The sequence below is a fragment of the Nycticebus coucang genome, chromosome 5 (genome assembly GCF_027406575.1).
Source record: "Nycticebus coucang isolate mNycCou1 chromosome 5, mNycCou1.pri, whole genome shotgun sequence".
Taxonomy (NCBI): domain Eukaryota; kingdom Metazoa; phylum Chordata; class Mammalia; order Primates; family Lorisidae; genus Nycticebus; species Nycticebus coucang.
The window spans coordinates 30,605,146-30,625,582 of record NC_069784.1 but is presented as its reverse complement, the minus strand read 5'-3'; the positions used below and the strand labels follow the sequence as shown (position 1 = coordinate 30,625,582).

Below are 20,437 nucleotides of genomic sequence, written 5' to 3'. Positions count from 1 at the left end.
TTTCCAATATATTGTACTGCTTCCTAAGAGTACTTTAGTATGTAAGATTATGACAATATTTTTTCCAGTGGGGACTATTCCTGGAAAGGGTCTAAATATAAGTGCAGAAAGCTGTTTCACTGCCTGAGCTTTTGAACTGGAGAATTGAAGATCAGCTGACTTAATTTAAAACTATTCATGTCTAAGCAGGTTTAGGATAGAAAACCAGCTCTGGGTCATTTTTACTTAAAGTCTCCATTTAAAATCCTCTAGAGAGAGGTTTTTGTTAATTGTCACTAGTTCTTTAGGAGTAAAATTAAAGCGATGAAGATCTTTTTCCTCCCTTCCCTTCTTTTGAAATTATTTAGAGAATTTACTAAAGTTGATTGATAACCAGTGTTGGAAAATCAAGGACTGAGCTGTAAACTATTTTGAGTCTGTGCCTGTTAGTCATGATCTGAAGTGGAATGTTTAATACTTTCAGATTCATTGTCCTTTTCCAGCCCAGAAATTTTTCCTTTGCAAAAGAATCTTGTGAAATACAAAGATTAAAGGCTTAAAAAAAAAAAAAAAAAACAAAAACCAAAAACAAACAAACAAAAAAACCCCAGAAACAAAACTCTTAAATTCCGGGGTAAAATTTGAAAGAATTCCTTTGCATTTTATCATTCACTGCCAATGGTTTCAGTTCTATGAAATCTGATCCTTTTCTACCATTTCTAAATTAATTGAAATAGTTTGCTGACTACTGTTTTCCAGGCAGGGTTGCCAGGTAAAATACTGGGACTATTCCTGTAAATTCTCAGGGTAAATCTAAATTTCAGATAAACAACAAATTATTTCCTAATATGAGCATGTCACAAATATTGTGTAAGACAATACTTACCCTAAATTTGGCAGTTCAACCCAGGCACAAATAGTTTTCTTTTGTTTCTCTATACTCAGCATTTTCTAGAATAAGTACGTATTTTCAAATGGTTTTGCAAATATATATAACTTTACTTATATATTAAAATAAATAACAACTTTATATATTAATAAACATATTAATATATAAATGACAAATTAACAAATATATACAAAATATAACTGTCTTTCCTTTTTTGTTTTTAAATGTAACAAAGAGACATTTTATTTAGGAAGAACAAAGAGAAAGTTTAGAGCACTGCTAAAGAGAGCTGGCAGTGGGTTCCTCTCTTGAAGAAGCAGAGAAAGATACACAACATATAACTTTTTTTGTGAAACAATTGCTAGTTTTGTTCACTTAGTAATTGGTGAATCGTGCCCTTTTGTGTAAAACAGAGTTTTAAATTCTCAGAAATGGAGTCCCAAAATCGGCACTGGTCTTGCAAATCAAGTTTTGCCTCTTAGCCTGGACGCGTTCCTCTTTAGCTATGGAGTAAACTGGCTCCACCCAGCTGTTAAAAGTGATACAAGTTGTAACAAAACCGGAAGTTGGCTAGGCTGCCTTGGCGGCTGGAGGTAAGTGTCCCCCTTCTGTTTCCTTAATGTCAAAGCTGTTTGCAAAGCCTTTAAAAACTGAATCCAGCTAAGCCTTTGTGCTGACTGGGGCAGTCGGTGGGGCAGGATGGTCGCTTTATTTACAAACTGTTCTGGAGCTTGAATTGAGCTAATGAGTGTTGTCTAAAGAGTTAATAATATCTCCCGTGACTTTGACTAATGAGTTTAATCCCCAGAAAAGGGTGCTTATAAGTAGAGACATGTTTGGGATCTTGAAAAGCATCAACTTTATTCTTGCATGATTTTTTTTTAAATTGAAAATTTAAAACCAGTAGAATGAGCCTTTAAACCTAATGGCATACTTACCTTTAGTATAGGAAGGTTCCTTAGAGTCTTACCTCCGTTTTAAAGTGTCTTTTTATTTAGAAGTCTTAGTCCTTTCCACCAAACCCTGTCGTGCCATTAGAATTTCACAACGGCTATCTGTACTTTGTGGTTATTGTTTTTATTCACTATGCTATTTTAAGGGCAAAGAGGATTTTTCAAATCATAAATGTGTCAGGAATATTCCTTAACAAAGCTAAACTTTCAGTTCGGATATTTTCTTTTGCCTCTGCATTTAAAAGAAAAGTAGAGATTTGAGTATTGCCCTAGGATAGTCCAGCTGTAGGAGGTTTAAATTTGGTCTATCAGCTTATGGAAAACAAAGTTAGACTTTCTAAAGGCTGGGGTGAGTCTTAGTCATTTAGTAAGCTAGTGTGTTGATTCTTTGGGTGGGTTGTACCCTCTGCGTCATGCCTATCCTTTTACTTAATGCCAGATTTCCTCCAAATTTAATTAAAAATTGCATTGTATGGGTACTGTTTTCAAGATTGTCTGCTAGTCAGAATGAAGGGAGATCAGTAAGTAGGATGCCTCTGCTGCTATCCTGAAATTATACGACAAGTCACGTGTGGCAGAAAAATGTGATCAAATTTTTTGTTGGCAAAAACAAAACTTACGGAGTTTCCGAGAAGAGAGCAGTTATATCAGGTTGATGGAAGCAGGCAAGATTCCAAGGAAGGCAGGCGTTTTTATACGGAGCACCTTGTTTCTGGTGGTTATTGTACTAGATGTTTTCTAGATGTCATTTAATCCTCATATGAGCTGAGCTCTGGATATGGGTGGCATTGTCTCTAACAAGTGAGGAAACGAAGGCTCAGTGAGATTTCTTTATTCTTTATTTATTTTATTTTTTTAATTTTTAAATTTATTTTACTGAAAATTTTTTTTTCAGATTAATGTGAGGGTACAATAAGGTTACAGTTTGCATTTGTTAGGTAGAATCCCTCTTGAAGTTGTGTCCTGCACCCAGAAGGTGTGCCATAGGCTCTTACATTGTGCCTGTTAAGTGGGAGTGCACCCCTTTCCTCTTCTCCCTTCCACCTCCCCTCTCCTCCCTCCCCCTTCCCCCCTTCTTCCTTCTCTCCCCCCAATCTTGAATTGAATTTTTCTCTTATGTAGGCATTTGTTATATTGTCTACTGGCTTCATGTTAGTATTGAGTACATTGGATACCTGCTTTTCCACTCTTTGATACTTTACTAAGAAGAATGTGTTTCAACTGCATCCAGGTTAATACAAAAGATGTAAAGTCTTCATCTTTTTTTATGGCTGAATAGTATTCCATGCTGGTAAGGATGTGGAGAGAAGGGAACACTTCTACATTGTTGATAGGACCACAAACTATATATGTGTGTGTGTATATATATATATATATATATATATATATATATAGTTTGAGACAGAGTCTTACTCTGTCACCTTGGGTTTGAGTACTATGGTGCCATTATAGCTCACAATAACCTCAAACTCTCGGGCTCGAGCAATCCTCACGCCTCAGCCTCCCAAATAGCTGGGACTACAGGTGTCGCCCTAAGACCCAGCTAAATTTTCTTTTCTTTTTTTTTTTTGGTAGAGACAGGGTCTTGATTTTCATCAGACTGCTGTCAAACTCCTGAGCTCAAGCAATCTGCCTGTCTTGGCCTCCCAGGGTGCTAGGATTACAGGCCTGAGCCACCTCACTGAGGTCCAGCACTTTGTGCAGGGTCATTAGGGTAGTGCCGGCTTGATGACATTATGTAAATGGACTGATACAAATGCCCCCCCCCCGTGAGATTTCAAGGCCATGCACCTCACTGTATACTAGGACATGGTAGTTGATGTTTATTAAAATAAAAAGAAACAAAAGTAGTGAAAGTAACATAGAATGTCTGAAAAATAGAAAAAATCTAATCAACTTAAAAATCAATTTAAGTATTTCTACACAGTCTTTAATTTTTTTTTTTTTTTTTGAGATAAGTCTTACCCTGTTGCCCTACAACCTCAAATTCCTGGGCTCAAGGGATTCTCCTGCCTCAGCCTCCTGAGTAGTTGGGACTACAGGTACCCACTGCAATGCTGGGCTAGTTTTCTATTTTTAGTAAAGACCAGGTCTCTTTCTTACTTATGCTGATTTCCAACTCCCGAGCTGAAGAGATCCTCCAGCCTTGGCCTCCTAGAATGCTAGGATTATAGATAGGTGTGAACCACCAGCCCTGCCTTGATGCAGTCTTTACATATGCACATTTTGTAGATTATAAAACACTATAGGCTTTAAAAAATATGCACAATCTGAAACTCATTCAAGAGAGGAAGTCCACTCAACTTCCAATCCTGAAAACACATATTGTCTTCTAAGGGATAACTGCTATTGTGAACAGTTAGAAGTGTGTGTAGAGATTTTTTCCTTTCCATTTTTCCTCTTAAGTAATATATATTTTGATACACTCCGTATCGTTTTGCAGTTTGCTTGTTTCAGCGTGGTGTGAGCATGTATCCTTTTAAGTATATGCAGAATCATGTCTTAGGATTTTTGTGCAATGAGCTAATACTTGTAAAGTACTAAAAACAATTCCTAGCTCCTAGAAGGCCCTCAATGATTATTAGCTGTTGTTTATGTCATCATCTACTCTATTTCATTCTTTTTAATGGATGCACAGTATTCTATAGTTTGGGTGTTAGCTTGTTTTTGTCACCACTTAATTGGTCTTAAATTTTTGCTATTAGAAATAATTCTTTATAAGGGGGACTTTACCTAACAAATGCGATCACTGCAACCTGGTTCTTTGTACCCTCAATGAATCCCTAACAATTAAAAAAAAAAGAAACAATTCTTGCATAATTGTGTGGCTTTTTCTGCAGAACACATTTCTAGAAGTGAAATTCCTAGGTCAGAGGATCAACATATTTTCAGTTTAGTGAAATATTGTCATATTTCCTCAAAAACTGTGCAAGTTCACCCTCATTACTGTGCGTGCGAGTTCTCATTTCTCCACATCCTTGCTTGTGCTGGATATTATCAGCCTTTTGCATGCGTATTACATGAAATGACAGCCAATGCACATCGTTTACATAGTTGAAGCACCGTGTACAGAGATTTTTGTGTCTTATTTTTTTCTGTTTAACATATGTCTGTTTTTTTGTGTGGGTATGAATTTGATTGATGGAAACCTAGGAGTCCCCAGTTTGAAGGCAGAAGGTAACCATAAAAAAGAGAGGAGCTTATTCCTGGAATAGCAAGTGATACATTGTCATCACAGCATAGGGGAACAAAAAAATTCTTGAAATTTGGGTTGGGCTGAAAAGTACAAAACATTAAATGTCTAGTGCTTTTTCCCTTAATTTAATAATTTCTTGAAATATGTTGAATGTTTGTGGGGAGGAGCGATATGCTGAGAATTGGACTTTATATTGTCTTGTGTGTTATAAAACAGATTAAAATGGAAATACAAAGCAGAGAGCACAGTTGAGTGTGTTTCATTAATCTGGGTGACAGGTCATGAAGGGTTTATGCTTGGAGGTGGTGGCAGCAGGAAGGACTGTAGACAGATGTAATAAGGAGATGAAAAGTTGGACACGGGAAAGGAGCAGGCAGGAGCCTGGAAGGGTGGAGGTGGAATGTGCAGAGCTCATGTGGAAGCTGGGGTCCAAAAGAGGGTTTCAAATCAAATCTTGGGAGTTTGGGATTTCAAATCCTGCTGATGAGAAATGTAAGGAAAGGCCACCAACAGATTAGGAAGGTCAGGTGTAAGAACTAGCGTGGTGGAAAAGATGAATTTCATTTCAGACAAATTGAGTTTATGTCATCTAAACAGAAATCCACATACAACTGGAAGTTTGAATCCAAGCATTGTGGGTGGGGACATTTGAAACATTGAGAAAATTTATAGCCTAGAGGTGACAATTGAGGCCGTGGAAGTGATGATCCTGGAGAGAAACAGCTGATTTTGTTTTGAGGATAGGATTATTGTGAAGGCCACCTGGAACGACCCAGATGAAATCTGTACAACTTGTAATAATATATTTGCTTTCAATTATTTTTATAGAGAATGAATAAAGAAAATGGAAAAAATGGAAAAATTATTTGCTGATGATGTTGTGGTTAGGGAAACCAGGATTAGTTTTTTTGTTTTGTTTTTTTTGTCTTTACCTTTATTTTGCCTTGCTTCCACTCAAACTATAAAATCTGTCTTGGAAATCTTTTTTACTATTTTAAGTTATCATATCTGAAAGATCTCAAATTGGTGTTCAAGGTACCATTTTTTAAATGCTGTCTGTGTTTTAGAACCTTCTTTGAAAATGTCATAACTCCAATTGTTAATTTAAAAAATCATTTCTCTCTGTACTTCCTACTGTGAAAATGGAGTCTGATACATTTTTATCTGGGAAAGTGGAAATACTTGACCTATTTTTCAATTTTCCTATAATTTGAGATTCAGCTCTCAAAGTCAGTTTAATTTTTGATGGGGAAGTTTTTGATGAAGGTAAGGTTAAGTTACTGGGAGGAAGAGGAGTAAATTCTCTGAAATATTTTAGAAGGTTTGAACAAATAAAATATGGATGCAAGAAATACGTGAACCACAGTAGTGTTATAAAAAATAGGCACACATTGGTGATACGAAAAGTTAATAGTGATGATAAATAATGATCAGTGACCATTTATAGACAGCTTGTTTTTGTTTGTTTGTATATTTGTTTATTTATTGAGACAGAGTCTCACTCTGTCCCCCTGGGAAGAGTGCTGTGGTGTCATTGTAGCTCAAAGTCTTGGGCTCAAGAGACCCTTTTACCTCAGCCTCCCCAGAAGCTGGAACTACAAGCCCCCACCACAATGTCCAGCTAGTTTTTCTGTTTTTAGTAGAGACAGGGATCTTGTTTTTGTTCACGCTTCTCTTGAACTCCTGAGCTTAGGCTATCCACCCACCTCAGCCTCTTAGAGTGCTAAGATTGTAGGTGTGAGCCACTGCACCAGGCCATTTTATTGTTTTTGTACATCTATAGATTTTACATCCATTTGTTCTGGAGTTTTAGTTCTACTATGAAAGAAATCTCTATTTTGCCACTCAGATTCATTCCTTTCTTTCTTTCTTTCTTTCTTTCTTTCTTTCTTTCTTTCTTTCTTTCTTTCTTTCTTTCTTTCTTTCTTTCTTTCTTTCTTTCTTTCTTTCTTTCTTTCTTTCTTTCTTTCTTTTCTTGAGACAATGTCTCACTCTGTCACCTGGGTAGAGTGCCATGGCATCATCATAGCTCACAGCAACCTCAAACTGTAGGACTTGAGCGATCCTCTTGCCTCAGCCTCCTGAGTAACTGGGACTACAGGTGTGTGCCATGACACCTGGCTAGTTTCTTCTATTTTCAGTAGAGATGGGGTCTTGCTCTTGCTCAGGCTGGTCTCCTACTCCTGAGTTCAAGCAATGCACCCACCTAAGCCTCCCATGGTGCTAGGATGACAGGTGTCAGCCACCGCACCTGGCCTCCTCTCAGATTCTTATAAAGTGGATACACTTTTATGTATTACGTAGGCTAACTTAGATCTCAGCCTTTGTCACTATATGCACCCGCTCATGTGGTTCATCCTTCCTGCACCTGCTTGCTTTCCACCTCTTTCCAAACAGAGAACAATGACGGAGTGAAAAGAGCATGGATGTTGCTGTTAGATTTTGACTATAAATCCCAAAGGTATACATGACTCAGGGTGCATTCCTCAGCCTCAGTTTATCCTCACCTCTAATGTGAAGATCGTGGCTGCTTGTTGTAAAGATTACGTCAGGTGTAACTGCCAGGTTCTCACCAAATGTTTGTTTCTTTTTCTCTTTCTCTACCCTACATCCCCTTTTCTTCTCCTCTGTTTCTCTCTCTTTGTCATAGAAATTTCCTTGCTTTCTATACTTTTCTGACTTCATCCTTATCCTTCTGTTGTTTTATCTATTTTTTATAAAACTCTTTCCACCTAACTGCTGCTCAACAAGTGCACACCTGTCTGTATTTCCACCTCTCTCCTAGTCCTCCTAGGTTTCTGGTTACCTTGGAATTTCAATTCCACTTTCTATTCTTTTTTGAGACAGAGTCTCCCTCTGTCACGCTGGCTAGAGTCCCATGGTGTCATAGCTACAGCAACCTCAAGCTCTTGGGTGCAAGTGATCCTCTTGCCTGAGCCTCCCAAGTCGCTGGGACTATTTTTTTTTTTTTTTTTACTATTTTCAGCATCTCACTCTTGCACAGGCTGATTTTAGACTCCTGAGCTCAAACAATCCACCTGCCTCAGCCTCCCAGAGTGCTAGAATTATACATGTGAGCCACTGCATCCGGCCAGAATTCCATTTTCTAATAGAAGCAATATTATAATGGTGGTGTTGCTTCCAGGCTGAAAAGCCTAGAAACAAAAGCATGTTTAATTCATAAATGAATTGAAGTACATTATACTTGTACCAAAGTGAAAGAAAATAATGCCATTGTAATTCTTGTAATAAAATGAAATGAAAAAAATTCAGTAGGAAATATCAATGTACCTTGAACATTGTAGAATGTAATTGATGGAAATTCTACAAAGAGCTTGTAAGTGGCTTTAAAGGATTGCAGTGCTTTTTTTTTTTTTTTTGAGACAGAGCCTCAAGCTGTTACCCTGGGTAGAGTGCCATGGCATCACAGTTCATAGCAACCTCCAACTCCTGGGCTCAAGTGATTCTCCTGCCTCCGCCTTCCAAGTAACTGGGACTATAGGCGCCCGCCACAACATCCGGCTATTTTTTAGTTGCACTCGTCATTGTTGTTTGGTGGGCCAGTGCTGGATTCGAACCCACTAGCTCAGGTGTATGTGGCTGGTGCCTTAGCTGCTTGAGCCACAGGCGCCAAGCCAAGGATTGTAATACTTTAATATTATGTTTAATTAAGAAAACCTTTTCTAATGCAGAAGATCACTGTTAGAGTGGTAATTTATTAGCCATATTTATAGTTTTTGAATAGGCTCAGAAGTGGAATGAAGAGAAAATAAGGCATTTTCTTTTTTTTTTATTTTTTAATTTATTTATTTTTATTGTTAAATCATAGCTGTGTACATTAGTGCAATCTAGGGGTACAATGTGCGGAATTCATATATAATCTGAAATATTCTCATCAAACTGTTCAACGTAGCCTTCATGGCATTTTCTTAGTTACTGTATGTAGGCATTTGTATTCTGCCTTTAGTAAGTTTTGTCTGTACCCATTCTAAGATGCACCGTAGATGTGGCCCCACCCATTACCCTCCCTCCACCAAAACCTCCATCTCCTTTCTCCAAAAATCTTCTCTGTTGCTCAGCCTGTTTGTTCTTTCTTTAGTTCTGTGAACTTTCCCTTTTTACTGAAATCCTTGATACTCCTAATGTAGAACTTGATTCGGGGCTGAAATTTAATGGTGTACGTATACTGTAAAGTAATGTTTTTCTTTCTTTTCTTTTTGTAGAAACAGAGTCTCTTAGTAGAGTGCCCTTGGTAGAGTGCCGTGGCGTCACAGCTCACAGCAACCTCCAACTCCTGGGCTTAGGTGATTTTCTTGCCTGAGCCTCACTAGTAGCTGGGGCTGCAGGCACCCCCCACAACGCCCGGCTATTTTCTGCTGCAGTTTGGCTGGGGCTGGGTTCAAACCCACCATTCTCGGAATATGGGGCCAGCGTCCTACTCACTGAGCCACAGATGCTGTCCGAGTAATGTTTTTCAAACTGCAGTTTAAGATCCATTGGTATGCCAAGAAATGACAATTCAGTAGAATATAACCAACGTAAAACAAAATATAAAATATATAAATTTATAACATATGGTAAAGTTAAATAACGTCTCTCAAAATTTTTGTTGAGTCATAACATAAAACTGTTTCCTACATTGGATATTAAACATGTTGCATAACAAAATTCCCCTTTCCAAATTATTTGGTATTTTATAGCAAGCTATTTTGATTAAGTTTTTGCTTTTGTACATCTCATTCTTCCTAATTAAGAATGCCTTGTTGCCTCATACCTACACATTAATTAAGACTTTGAATGCATGCTTACACTCATAGGTTGGGTGATACAGAGTGGGTGTTACTGGGCTGAGTTCCCACAGTTTTTTTTGTGTGCATGTTAACTTTTGAATTCCGTTGATGCCTTAATTTAAGTTAAGGGTTAACAAGAGCTAGAACTTGAATGTAGTATAACTAGACATAATATATTATTTGCGAACTCAATCATTGAACTTGGTTTTAAAAAATGTGTTTTCCTAATTTTTTTCCTCATTCTCATCTGTTTTTAGAGTCACACAATAAAAGTACATTTATGACTAATTAAATGTATTAGTTAACACATACTCCTTTTCTAATATTTTTCTTCCATCTAAATATTTTTCCATTCAATTCTTCTAGTTTTATCTGAGTTTTATTTACTTTGTTGTAATAAATATATAGGGGTATTATATTGCTTAATATCACTTGTTTCTGTGGGCCAAAATCACAGTTACATTTTTATCTAAGTGTAATAATTTTGTATTATTATAATAAAGAATATGCTTATTTTGAAGTTTTATCTTTATGCGAGAAGTTTGTAGAATGTGGGGTAAGCAGTCATTATAGTCTTCTACTAAATACCTCTCTTTTAGGCAAGAAAGAAAACCAAATAAATCTTATCAGGTTTGGAAATATTTCAGCTAGAGAATCAGGATAACCCATCTTTTGATCTTTTAAAATAACAGGTCAAAGCCGGTTGCAATGGCATGTGGTTGCAGTCCTAGCTACATTGGATGCTAAGGTGGGAGGATTGAATGAGGATAGGAGTTCAAGGCCAGACTGAGCAATGTAGTGAAACTTTGTCTTCACACACACATACACACACGTACACACACACACAGAGAGACTGGGCATGATGGTTAATGCCTGTAATCCCTGTCTCTAGAAAAAATAGAAAAACTATCTGGGAATTGCAGTGGGTGCCTGTAGACCAAGTTACTTGGGAGGCTGAGGCCTGAGGATCACTAGACTCCAAGAGTTTGAGGTTGCTGTGAGCTATGATGATGACACTATGGCAGTCCACCCAGGGCTACAGAATGAGACTCTGTCTCAAAAAAAAAAAAAAAAGAAAAGAAAGGTCTGTGTTTGTCTTGGGCTGACAAAATGCAAGTTATGATATTTTTTGTTTATCCTCCATATTGTATACACAGTAAAATGTGAAATTAATGTTTTTTTAAAAAAATACAAAATTGGTAGTTTTTCCTATTCTGGGAAGATGACCTCATAATAGAATAACTTATTATTGACATTCCATTATTTTTACTTAAGTGTTTCTCTGAATAACTCTCATTCTTTCTCCTGTCACAATTATGTGATCTGTTGGTAGAGGTTGGCTAATGAATTAATGTTTAATAGTCTGAAAAAAATGTTGTATCTTAAAACATTAACTGGAAAACTTATCATTACTAGTATCGTGAAGACAGAACTTTACCTTGAACAGTCACCGTTTGACAAAGGACAAAGGAGTTGCTATTGTCCATTTCCCTCTGTGACCCTGTTTGTCATATTTTCCTAAGGAACGACAGACCCCTGGTGGGGTCTTACTCACTCCCTTTCCTGTCTTGTACGTCTTGTTTGAACAATTTCCAATATGCTTTTCTACTTTGCTTTTCTAAAATCATAAAATTAGTTTGTATGAAGGTGGTCTTGAATTCCTCTGGTTCACTTGTTGTATTTTGTAAATGAGGCAACTGAGACTTAGAGAGGTTTAGTGATTTGGTTGATATTATTCAGCTACCGAGGGGAGAGGCATAAACCTACCTAATAGGTACAATGAACCCTATTCAGATAATGAGCAGACTAACAGCCCTGACTTAAGCGTTGTAAAAGCTAGCCACATAATAAAAACTTCTGTAACCTCTTAATATTATGAAATAATTAAAAAAAATTTCAAAGGGAGTATCTTAGTTTCTTCATTTTCTTTTTTTTAGACAGAATCTCATTATGTCACCCTCTGTAGAGTAGGTGGCATCCCAGCTCACAGCAACCTCAAACTCTTGGGCTTAAGCAATTCTGTTGCCTCAGCCTCCCAAGTAGCTGGGACTACAGGCACCCCCTGCCACAATGCCTGGCTTTTTTGTTGTTGTTGTTGCATTTGTCATTGTTGTTTAGCAGGCCCCAGTTGGGTTCAAACCTGCTGCCTCAGTGTATGTGACCGGTGCCCTAACCACTGAACTACGGGCACCAAGCCAGTTTCCTCATTTTTCAGATAAGGAAATGGAAGCTTAAGTGATTGGCCCAAAGTCTCATAGTTGGTAATTGGTAAACATGAGATTCAAACCTGGGTCAAACTTCACACATCACATTCTTTTTATTATGTATTTTGAGAATATGGTTAGCTAAACATTGAAAAGAAGTCATTATCTAGAACTACAGTCTTGTGATATTGAGGCTTCTATATTTTACTTAAATTACATCTTATACTAATGTGCTTTTTATCTTCTTTTTGAGATGGCAGTTCCTGAATTTACTCCTGGTGCCTTCATACTTCTGTTGCTCATTAGTTCTGTGGCTAATTATCCCAATGGAAAAGTGACGGAGTCCTGCCAGGGAATGATGCCTCAGCATGGTTACAGTCCCCAGTCTGGTCCTGTTCACAGCATTTCCGTGAGTCAGACGACTTTCAGACCAGGAGATCAGATCCAAGGTACTGTGCTAGAATGAGTTTATTTACATTTTGAGTTTCGCTTTTTTACTCTTCATTAGATCTTTATTATTATTGGATTTGGACTGTTACATTTAAATCTGTTCACTTGTTTTTGTACATCATCTAATATATCCTATGTTTTCTGTTCTTTTTTGGGGGGAGAAACTTTATCAATTTGTTTATTATAAGTGAATATGTTCTTACAAAGTACCAGAAAAGCTTTTTTCCATGTTCTGAAATTAAGTTAAGTGATCTATGAATTACCTCCTATCTGACAATTCAGGGGTTACTATTTTTTGTTTGCTTGTTTGTTTTTGTTGTTTGAGAAAGAGTCTCACTCTGTTGCCTTGGAGAGAGTGTCATGGTGTCATAGCTCACAGCAGCCTCAAACTCTTGAGCAATTCTCTTGCCTCAGCCAACCAAATAGCTGGGACTACTGGTGTTCACCACAGCACCCAGCTAGCTTTTCTATTTGTAGGACAGATAAGGTCTCGCTCTTGCTCAGGCTAGTCTTGAACTCCTGCCCTCAATCCATCCATCCACCTCCGCCTTCCAGAGTGCTAGGATTGTAGGCCAGGGGTTAACTATCTTGATGAAAAGTCTTATTATTTTTTCCTTAACTATTAAAGATGACTGTATTACTTAAGTTGTATGTAAATTTGTTCAGAAATCCATTCAGAACAAGTTTTAAAATAAGTTTTATCATTATTTAATAGATCTTTATTAATACTATTACCTCATAGAAGAGAAAAGCAAAGTTTATTTTGTCTAATTTAAATTATAATAAACCCTTGTCCTTTCTGATGTAATATAATTTCTTAGGGTTTTCTTAATCCCTCTGGCAAAGCGTAGACTGATTGTTAAAGGCATACCTGAAAGAATTTTGCAAACTTTATTTTCTGCAACTCTACAAATGTGAAATAGGTACTCACTAACAAAAGGGGTGTGTGGAGAGATAGGTTTGGAACATGTGATATACATGTATATGATACACCTCTTAGAGGTATAGCTCTGTCTCTGTCTGCATAGTGGCATATTAAACAGCCTAAGGGATTTGCAGTAAAGAAGCAAGTTATTTATTTATTTATTTATTTATTTATTTATTTTTTGAGACAGAGTCTCACTTTGTCGCCCTTGGTAGCGTGCTGTGGCGTCACAGCTCATAGCAACCTCCAACTCCTGGGCTTAAGCGATTCTCTAGCCTCAGCCTCCCGAGTAGCTGGGACTACAGGCACCCACCACAACGCCCGGCTATTTTTTGGTTGTAGTTGTCATTGTTTGGCAGGCCTGGGCTGGATTCGAACCTACCAGCTCTGGTGTAGGTGGCTGGTGCCTTAGCCGCTTGAGCTACAGGCGCCGAGCCGTTATTTATTTTCATTTAGCATTTTCCAAACTAATTTAACCCTATGGACTGCCCCCTGACCATTACCTACTTTCCCTCCCTCTGTGGAAGGGCTATTAATATCTCACAGAGTGAATGTCCTATGAAACAGTTTTTCTTTCTTTCTTTCTTTCTTTCTTTCTTTCTTTCTTTCTTTCTTTCTTTCTTTCTTTCTTTCTTTCTTTCTTTCTTTCTTTCTTTCTCTCTCTCTCTCTCTCTCTCTCTCTCTCTCTCTCTCTCTCTCTCTCTCTCTCTCTCTTTCTTTCTTTCTTTCTTTCTTTCTACAGAGTCTTACTTTATCATCTTTGGTAGAGTGCTGTGTTGTCACAGCTCACAGCAACCTCCAACTCCTAGGCTTAGGTGATTCTCTTGCCGTAGCCTCCCAAGTAGCTGGGACTACAGGTGCCCACCACGACTCCTGGCCATTTTTTTTGTTGTTGCAGTTTGCCGGGGTGGGGTTTGAATCTACCACCCTCGGTATATGGGGCTGGTGCCCTACTCACTGAGCCACAGGTGCTGCCTCTTTTCTTTTCTTTTCTTTTCCTTTCCTTTCTTTCTTTTTCTTTCTCTCCTTCTTTTGAGACAGAGTCTCATTTTGTCACCTCAGTAGAGCGCCATGTTGTCATAGCTCACAGCAACCTCAAACTCTTGGGCTCAAGCGATTCTCTTGCCTTAGCCTCCGTAGTAGCTGGGACTACAGGTGCTTGCCACAATGCTCGGCTATTTTTAGAATTAGGGTCTCACTCTAGCTCATGCTGGTCTTGAACTGCTGGGCTCAGGCAAGCCACCCACCTCGGCCTCCTAGAGTGCTAGGATTATAGGCGTGAGCCACTGTGCCTGGACCATAGTTTATTTTAGAATTTCTTTGTCTATAGGCTAATTTCTACTCTTCTCTCCAGGAGTGGTTTTGCATACATACACTTGATTCTAGCTGTGATGTACCTCCTGTATTTATCTAAGCATTCCTTTTTGGGTTGTTGCTAAATCTGTTAACCAATGTGTTTCTCAGTTACTTTGTCAGGGCCACCATTTAAAGGCTTTCTCCTAGAAGCTCGTAATGCAGAAGATTTGAATGGTCATCCTATTGGCTCCTTCACACTGATTGACAGTCACGTGTCACAACTTTTGACCTGTGGAGACATACAGGTTTGTGTTTACAGTTGACCCTTGAACAATGTAAGGTTTAGGGGCGCTGATCCCCTGCTCCCTGTGCCCATCCCCAGTTGAAAATCTGCACGTAACTTTTGACTCCTCCTAAAACTTAACTATTAATAGTCTACTCTTGATGGGAAACCTTACCCATAACTTAAACAGTCTATTAAAGCACATTTTGTATGTTATAGAGTAAAGTAAGCTAGAGAAAATGAAATGTTATTACGAAAATAATCAGAATGAGAAAATATTAAGTGGAAGTGGATCACGGGAAAGGTCTTCATTCTTGTCTTCACTTTGAATAGGCTGCAGAGGAAGAGGAGGGAGCTGGTCTTATTGTCTCAGGGTGGAAGAGATGGAGGAGGTGGAGAGGAGGCAGGGGAGGCAGGCACACAGTGTAACTTTATAGACGTATATCCTCATCTCTGTCTGACATTTTTGTTTCTCTAAAAATGTTGCTATCCGGTACCAATGCTTCTCCCACTTTAGTGTCAGTGCTACTATCACAGAAGTGTCCATGTTGCAAAAGACGTCAAAGCCGTCTTGAATCATCAGCCCCCTGTGCTGGCTTGGCCAAGGCCAGTCTGTTTCTGGCTCTGCTTCTTCATGGTCTTCTTCCTCACTGTCTGGCCCTGGTTAGGGAGCTCTCATCTCCCTCAAGATGTCTTCTGCTAACTCCTGCAGTGTGGTGTCTATTAGCTCTTGAATACCTCCCGATCCATGTCTTAAAATTCTTTCACCACCCTCCTCCCCCATCTTTTTTTGATATCCATGATGTCTTTGATGACTTCCTTGGTTGGCTTTGTCGTAAGAGCTCTGAAGTTATAAGCAACATCTGGATACTTTTTTTTTTTGCAGTTTTTGGCTGGGGCTGGGTTTGAACCTGCCACCTCCAGCATATGGGGCCGGCGCCCTACTCCTTTGAGCCACAGGCATTGCTCCCACTTTTTTTTTTTGGTCCAGCAGGAATTTATTGTTTTGGGCTTGATGGCGTTCACAACTTTTTCTGTAACAACAGTATCTTCTCTTTTTCTCTTTCTCTCCTTCTTTCTTTCTCTCTTTCTTTCCTTCTATCCTTCCCTCCCTTTCTCCTCCCCTTTCCCTTCCCTTCCTTTCCCTTCCTTTCCCTTCCCTTCCCTTCCCTTCCCTTCCCTTTCTTTCGTCTCACGATGTCACCCTCAGTAGAGTGCTGTGGCATTTCAGCTCTCCGCAACCTCAAACTCTTGGGTTTAAGTGATTCTCTTGCCTCAGCCTCCTAAGTAGCTGGGACTGCAGGCGCCCGCCACAATGCCTGGCTATTTTTTGGTTGTAGTTAGTTGTCATTGTTGTTTGGCAGGCCTGGGCTGGATTTGAATCCTCTAGCTCTGGTGTACATGGCTCCTTGCAGACCTGTGTGATGTTCTGTCTGTCAAGGTTCTCTTCCATGGCGCTGACAATCCTGTCCACAGAGTTCCATGTGTAGTGAGCCGGAAGGTCCTTATGACCAGGGATCTAGAGGCTGAATTAGAGACATTGTGTCTGGGGCCAGTTGACAACTTCCACACCTTTGGTGTTGAAATCATGGGGTTTTGTGTGGCTAGGGGAATTGGCTAATACCAAAAGAATTTTAATTTTAATTTTTATTCTTTTTGAGACAGAGTCTCACTCTGTTGCTCTGGGTAGAGTACTGTAGCATCACAGCTTACAGCAACCTCAAACTCTTGGGTTTGGCTAGCTGGGACAACAGGTGCCTGCTACAATGCCTGCCTATATATATATATTTTTAATTTTTAGTAAAGAGGGAGTCTTACTCTTGCTCAGGCTGGTCTCAGACTCCTAGACTCAAGCCATCCACCTGCCTTGGCCTTCCCGAGTGCTAGGATTGCAGGCGTGAGCCACTGTGCTCAGCCAATCAATTTTAACTTTTCATAATAGACTTGTGTATATTTTGTGGTAGTAAATGATAAAAGAGACTAGTATCTACATGTCCTTTATGCATTCATGACATACCTCACTTTTTCTTAATGTTTTCAATATTTCTACACTATGAAGTTTGTGAGCTTTTTCAAATTCTCACAAATCTCTAAAAATTTTTTCAATATATTCATTGAAAATAAATCAACAGGCCAGGTGCAGTGGCTCACACCTATAATCCTAGTACTCTGGGAGGTTGAGGTGGGTGGATTGCTTGAGCTCACCAGTTCGAGACCAGCCTGAGCAAGAGCAAGACCTCGTCTCTAAAACTAGCTATGCATCTCCCAGCTACTCGGGAGGCTGAGGCAAGAGGATGGCTTGAGTTTGAGGCTGCTGTGAGTTATGACGATGCAAAGCCATCTACGGAGGGTGACAAAGTGAGACTCTGTCCCCCCATCAAAAAAAGAAGGAAATAAATCCACATCTGAGTAGACCCATGCAGTTCGAACTCACGTTGTGCAGTGGCCAGCTGTAGGTTGTAATTGCTCCTTTTCAGCTTTCTTTTGGTCTTTTCACGACAGGATGATAGTTGCAAGAAAAATAATGACATTAAACCCATGTTGTAGACATTTAGATAAATTCACAATGCTCAGACTTTTCTCTTAATTTTACTATGTGCGTACATTTTTGCACAGCATCCCAGAAAAGGTAGGGCAGTAATTTGAAGAGTTTACAACTTGTGATGTTTCATAGCATATTGATTCTTACACTGATTTTTAAAGGGTTTTGATGTTAAACCTCTAGTTCTAGAGTGTGACAGGTCTAATTTTTGCCATTTATTGATTTATTCATCCATTCAATCTATCCATCTATCTATCTACAAACTTCCCTGGATGTGAGGGATGTCGATATAGCAAGATTTACTCTTATTCTTTGAAGAACTCCTAACCTTATACTTAAATAGAACATCTGGACATAGGACAGACACATGCACGGAACAGTGTGATAACTTTGGTTAGAAGCATACACAGGAGGGAGAGAATTGGGGGAGAATGTCTCAGAAGAGATGATCTTCAAGGGAGGCCTCAAAGAATGAGTAGGAGTTTGCCAGGTGCATGAAAACAGGCAACAGGACTGTTCAAGAGCAAAGAATTACTAAAATATGCTACGTGTTTGGAGGCAGGATGAATCTTTTTCTTTTGATGAGTCTTCTGCATTCTGTTTGTATCTATTCATGGAAGTATATAAACTTACAGTGTAAATAAAATAATGAGCAGGCTCTATCTCGTATTAACATACCCAGTATTCCTGACTCTCTTCAGTTCTTAAATTTCTGCTGACTCTAATTTATTCACAGAACCAGCTGCTAGTCTGTGGTTAGCCAGTCAACATGTTATTATTGAGTATTTGAATACGTGTTCTAAATAAACTTGTCTCCACCAGAATGCCAGGGTCATGCATTGATAAATTTCTTTACAAAATGATAGCAGTTCCAGCCATGGTGAGCTGTCGAGTGACTGAATGTAGTTTTTTTCCCTTTTATTTCAGGGATCAGCTGTGAGTCATACAAGTCCATCCAAAAAAACAGAAATTAAAGTCTACTGGAATGCTCCAAGCAGTGCTCCAAATCACATACAGTTTCTGTGAGTAAAAGGGTTTACAACTCTAACTAGTGTCATTGATATCATAGAAGTTATCATATTCGCATTTATTGGATGTTCATCTGTATTGATGTAGTAATGATACCACCTTGCTGATGCTCTTTGGTTTGTTTTTTCCCCTCAGTATGTGCCCAGCGCCTAGCACAGGACTTGATACCTAACAGGCAGTTAATAGACACTTCTTGAGTGAATGAAGTATTGTGCTGCCTTAATACTAATGAGAGCCATCAGTTAATACTTAAAAAGCCATCAGTCTTTTTGAGTGAGAATACAAGTTTGGGGGACTTTTTTGCTGTTATGACTTGCAGATTAGATTGTCCAGAAAGTAGGCCGCTGCATGTTCGTAAGAATCATGAAAGTCAGTAGAATTAAAATAGCACTCCTTCATTAATCTTATGTGCAAAGGGAGTATCATAAAGCCATATAATGACTCCTGGGGGGTGTTATAGAAATATATTTTAAGGCTGGGATTTCTATCTGTGTCTCTGTTTTCTGATTCACTTTGCACACAGGTCCCCAGCACACAGTAACACAGCTTTGCACCTGTGTATTAGGTAGAAGTGCAAAAGTGGTGTGACCCCAGTAAGAGCTGACGGCTATTTATGCAGCCTCTATATAGTTTCTCATTATAAATGTCTGCCACACATGCCCTTTGGAAGAATTCGAATAGTTCACTATGAAACGAGTGGTAGCATGTTCTTTATCAGCGTATGCCACGGAGTAGAAATCTGTGCAGTTTAGTCTCTGGGTCTGGCATTCACGGCTGTTGTGAATATGCCCAAAGAACAGACAAGTGAGGAAAGAGAGGGACAGAGGAAGAGAAAGCAAAAAAATATCATCTAGTGATGGGGCAGAAGGGAGTTGTTAGAAATTTGCTTGAGACAAAATCAGTAGTACTGTTAAGTACTAAGTCATGTGATTCTAGTTCATTTCCTTTTTTTCTCCTTTAAAGTTTTGATTTGATTGTGGTGAGCCGTAATCAGGGTTCTAATCTTGCTGGTATTGCATTTCAGAGCCACAGTTGTTGAGAAGTATAAAATCTACTGGGTGAAAATTCCTAGTCCCATAATTTCACAGCCAAATGCACTTCCTTTTACAACACCTCAAGCTACAGCACCATCTTTGCCAACATCGCCTCCAGTTTCCCATTTAACTAAATCAGTAAGTAACATTTTAACTAGCATTTACTAAATGCAATCCAAAATAACATGTAATCAAATATAATGTCCATATATTATAAAATGTAGCAGAGAAGAAAAAGAAATAAGACATTACATAAAAGTAAATTTGCTTTACTTACTTTTTCTAAGCAAAGAGGTGCACCTGTATCTGTGTTTGGAAATTGCGATCCTGAGCTTGGCCAAGTTCAAAGATATCTTGGGTTGTGGTAGCAAGTTTTTGGGTTCTCGGTAGGAATCTGAAGGAAGTTCTCAGCACAGCATTTATGAGTTCAAGGTTAGAGGAAAGAGAATTCAAGACCCTACATGTTCAAGGTTTGTGTGTAGTTATGACATTCATATGTAGTGTGTACTGGTAGTGGATATATTTTCATTTGAAAACAAATCTGATGAAACAACAACTTTCTCTCTTTCATACAGCCAAATGTCAAAGAGAGAGAGAGCTTAAGGTAAATATAGATAAGATTTGGAGGAGATCCTTGAAGTAGTGATAGCACTTTTAGATGTTATTTCATTAAGGTCAAAGAGTACTAGGAAACTCTGTATGCTGAACCACAGAAAATCTCTTGCAAAGTCATCATGTAGAATTCCATTTAGGCCGTCTGAATTAAAAGAATTAAGATTGACAAAACATATCTTGGAAAGGGTCTGGCATGTTAGAAGCTTTAGAAAGAAGAGTTTTACTGCAGGAAATCCTGATACATTAGAGATC

The 20,437-nt window shown here is 38.7% G+C and overlaps 1 protein-coding gene across 1 annotated transcript in view; it reads left to right on the top strand.

Annotated features, from left to right (window-relative positions):
- Nucleotides 1-1,441: 1,441 nt before the first annotated feature.
- FRRS1 (ferric chelate reductase 1) overlaps nt 1,442-20,437 on the top strand; it is a 60,885-nt gene continuing 41,889 nt past the window's right edge. Inside the window, exons 1-5 of the mRNA XM_053592623.1 lie at nt 1,442-1,461; nt 12,265-12,460; nt 14,851-14,987; nt 18,435-18,529; nt 19,561-19,708. Coding sequence (XP_053448598.1) covers nt 12,265-12,460; nt 14,851-14,987; nt 18,435-18,529; nt 19,561-19,708 — 576 coding nt within the window. The 5' untranslated portion in view covers nt 1,442-1,461. The remainder of the gene's footprint in view (nt 1,462-12,264; nt 12,461-14,850; nt 14,988-18,434; nt 18,530-19,560; nt 19,709-20,437) is intronic.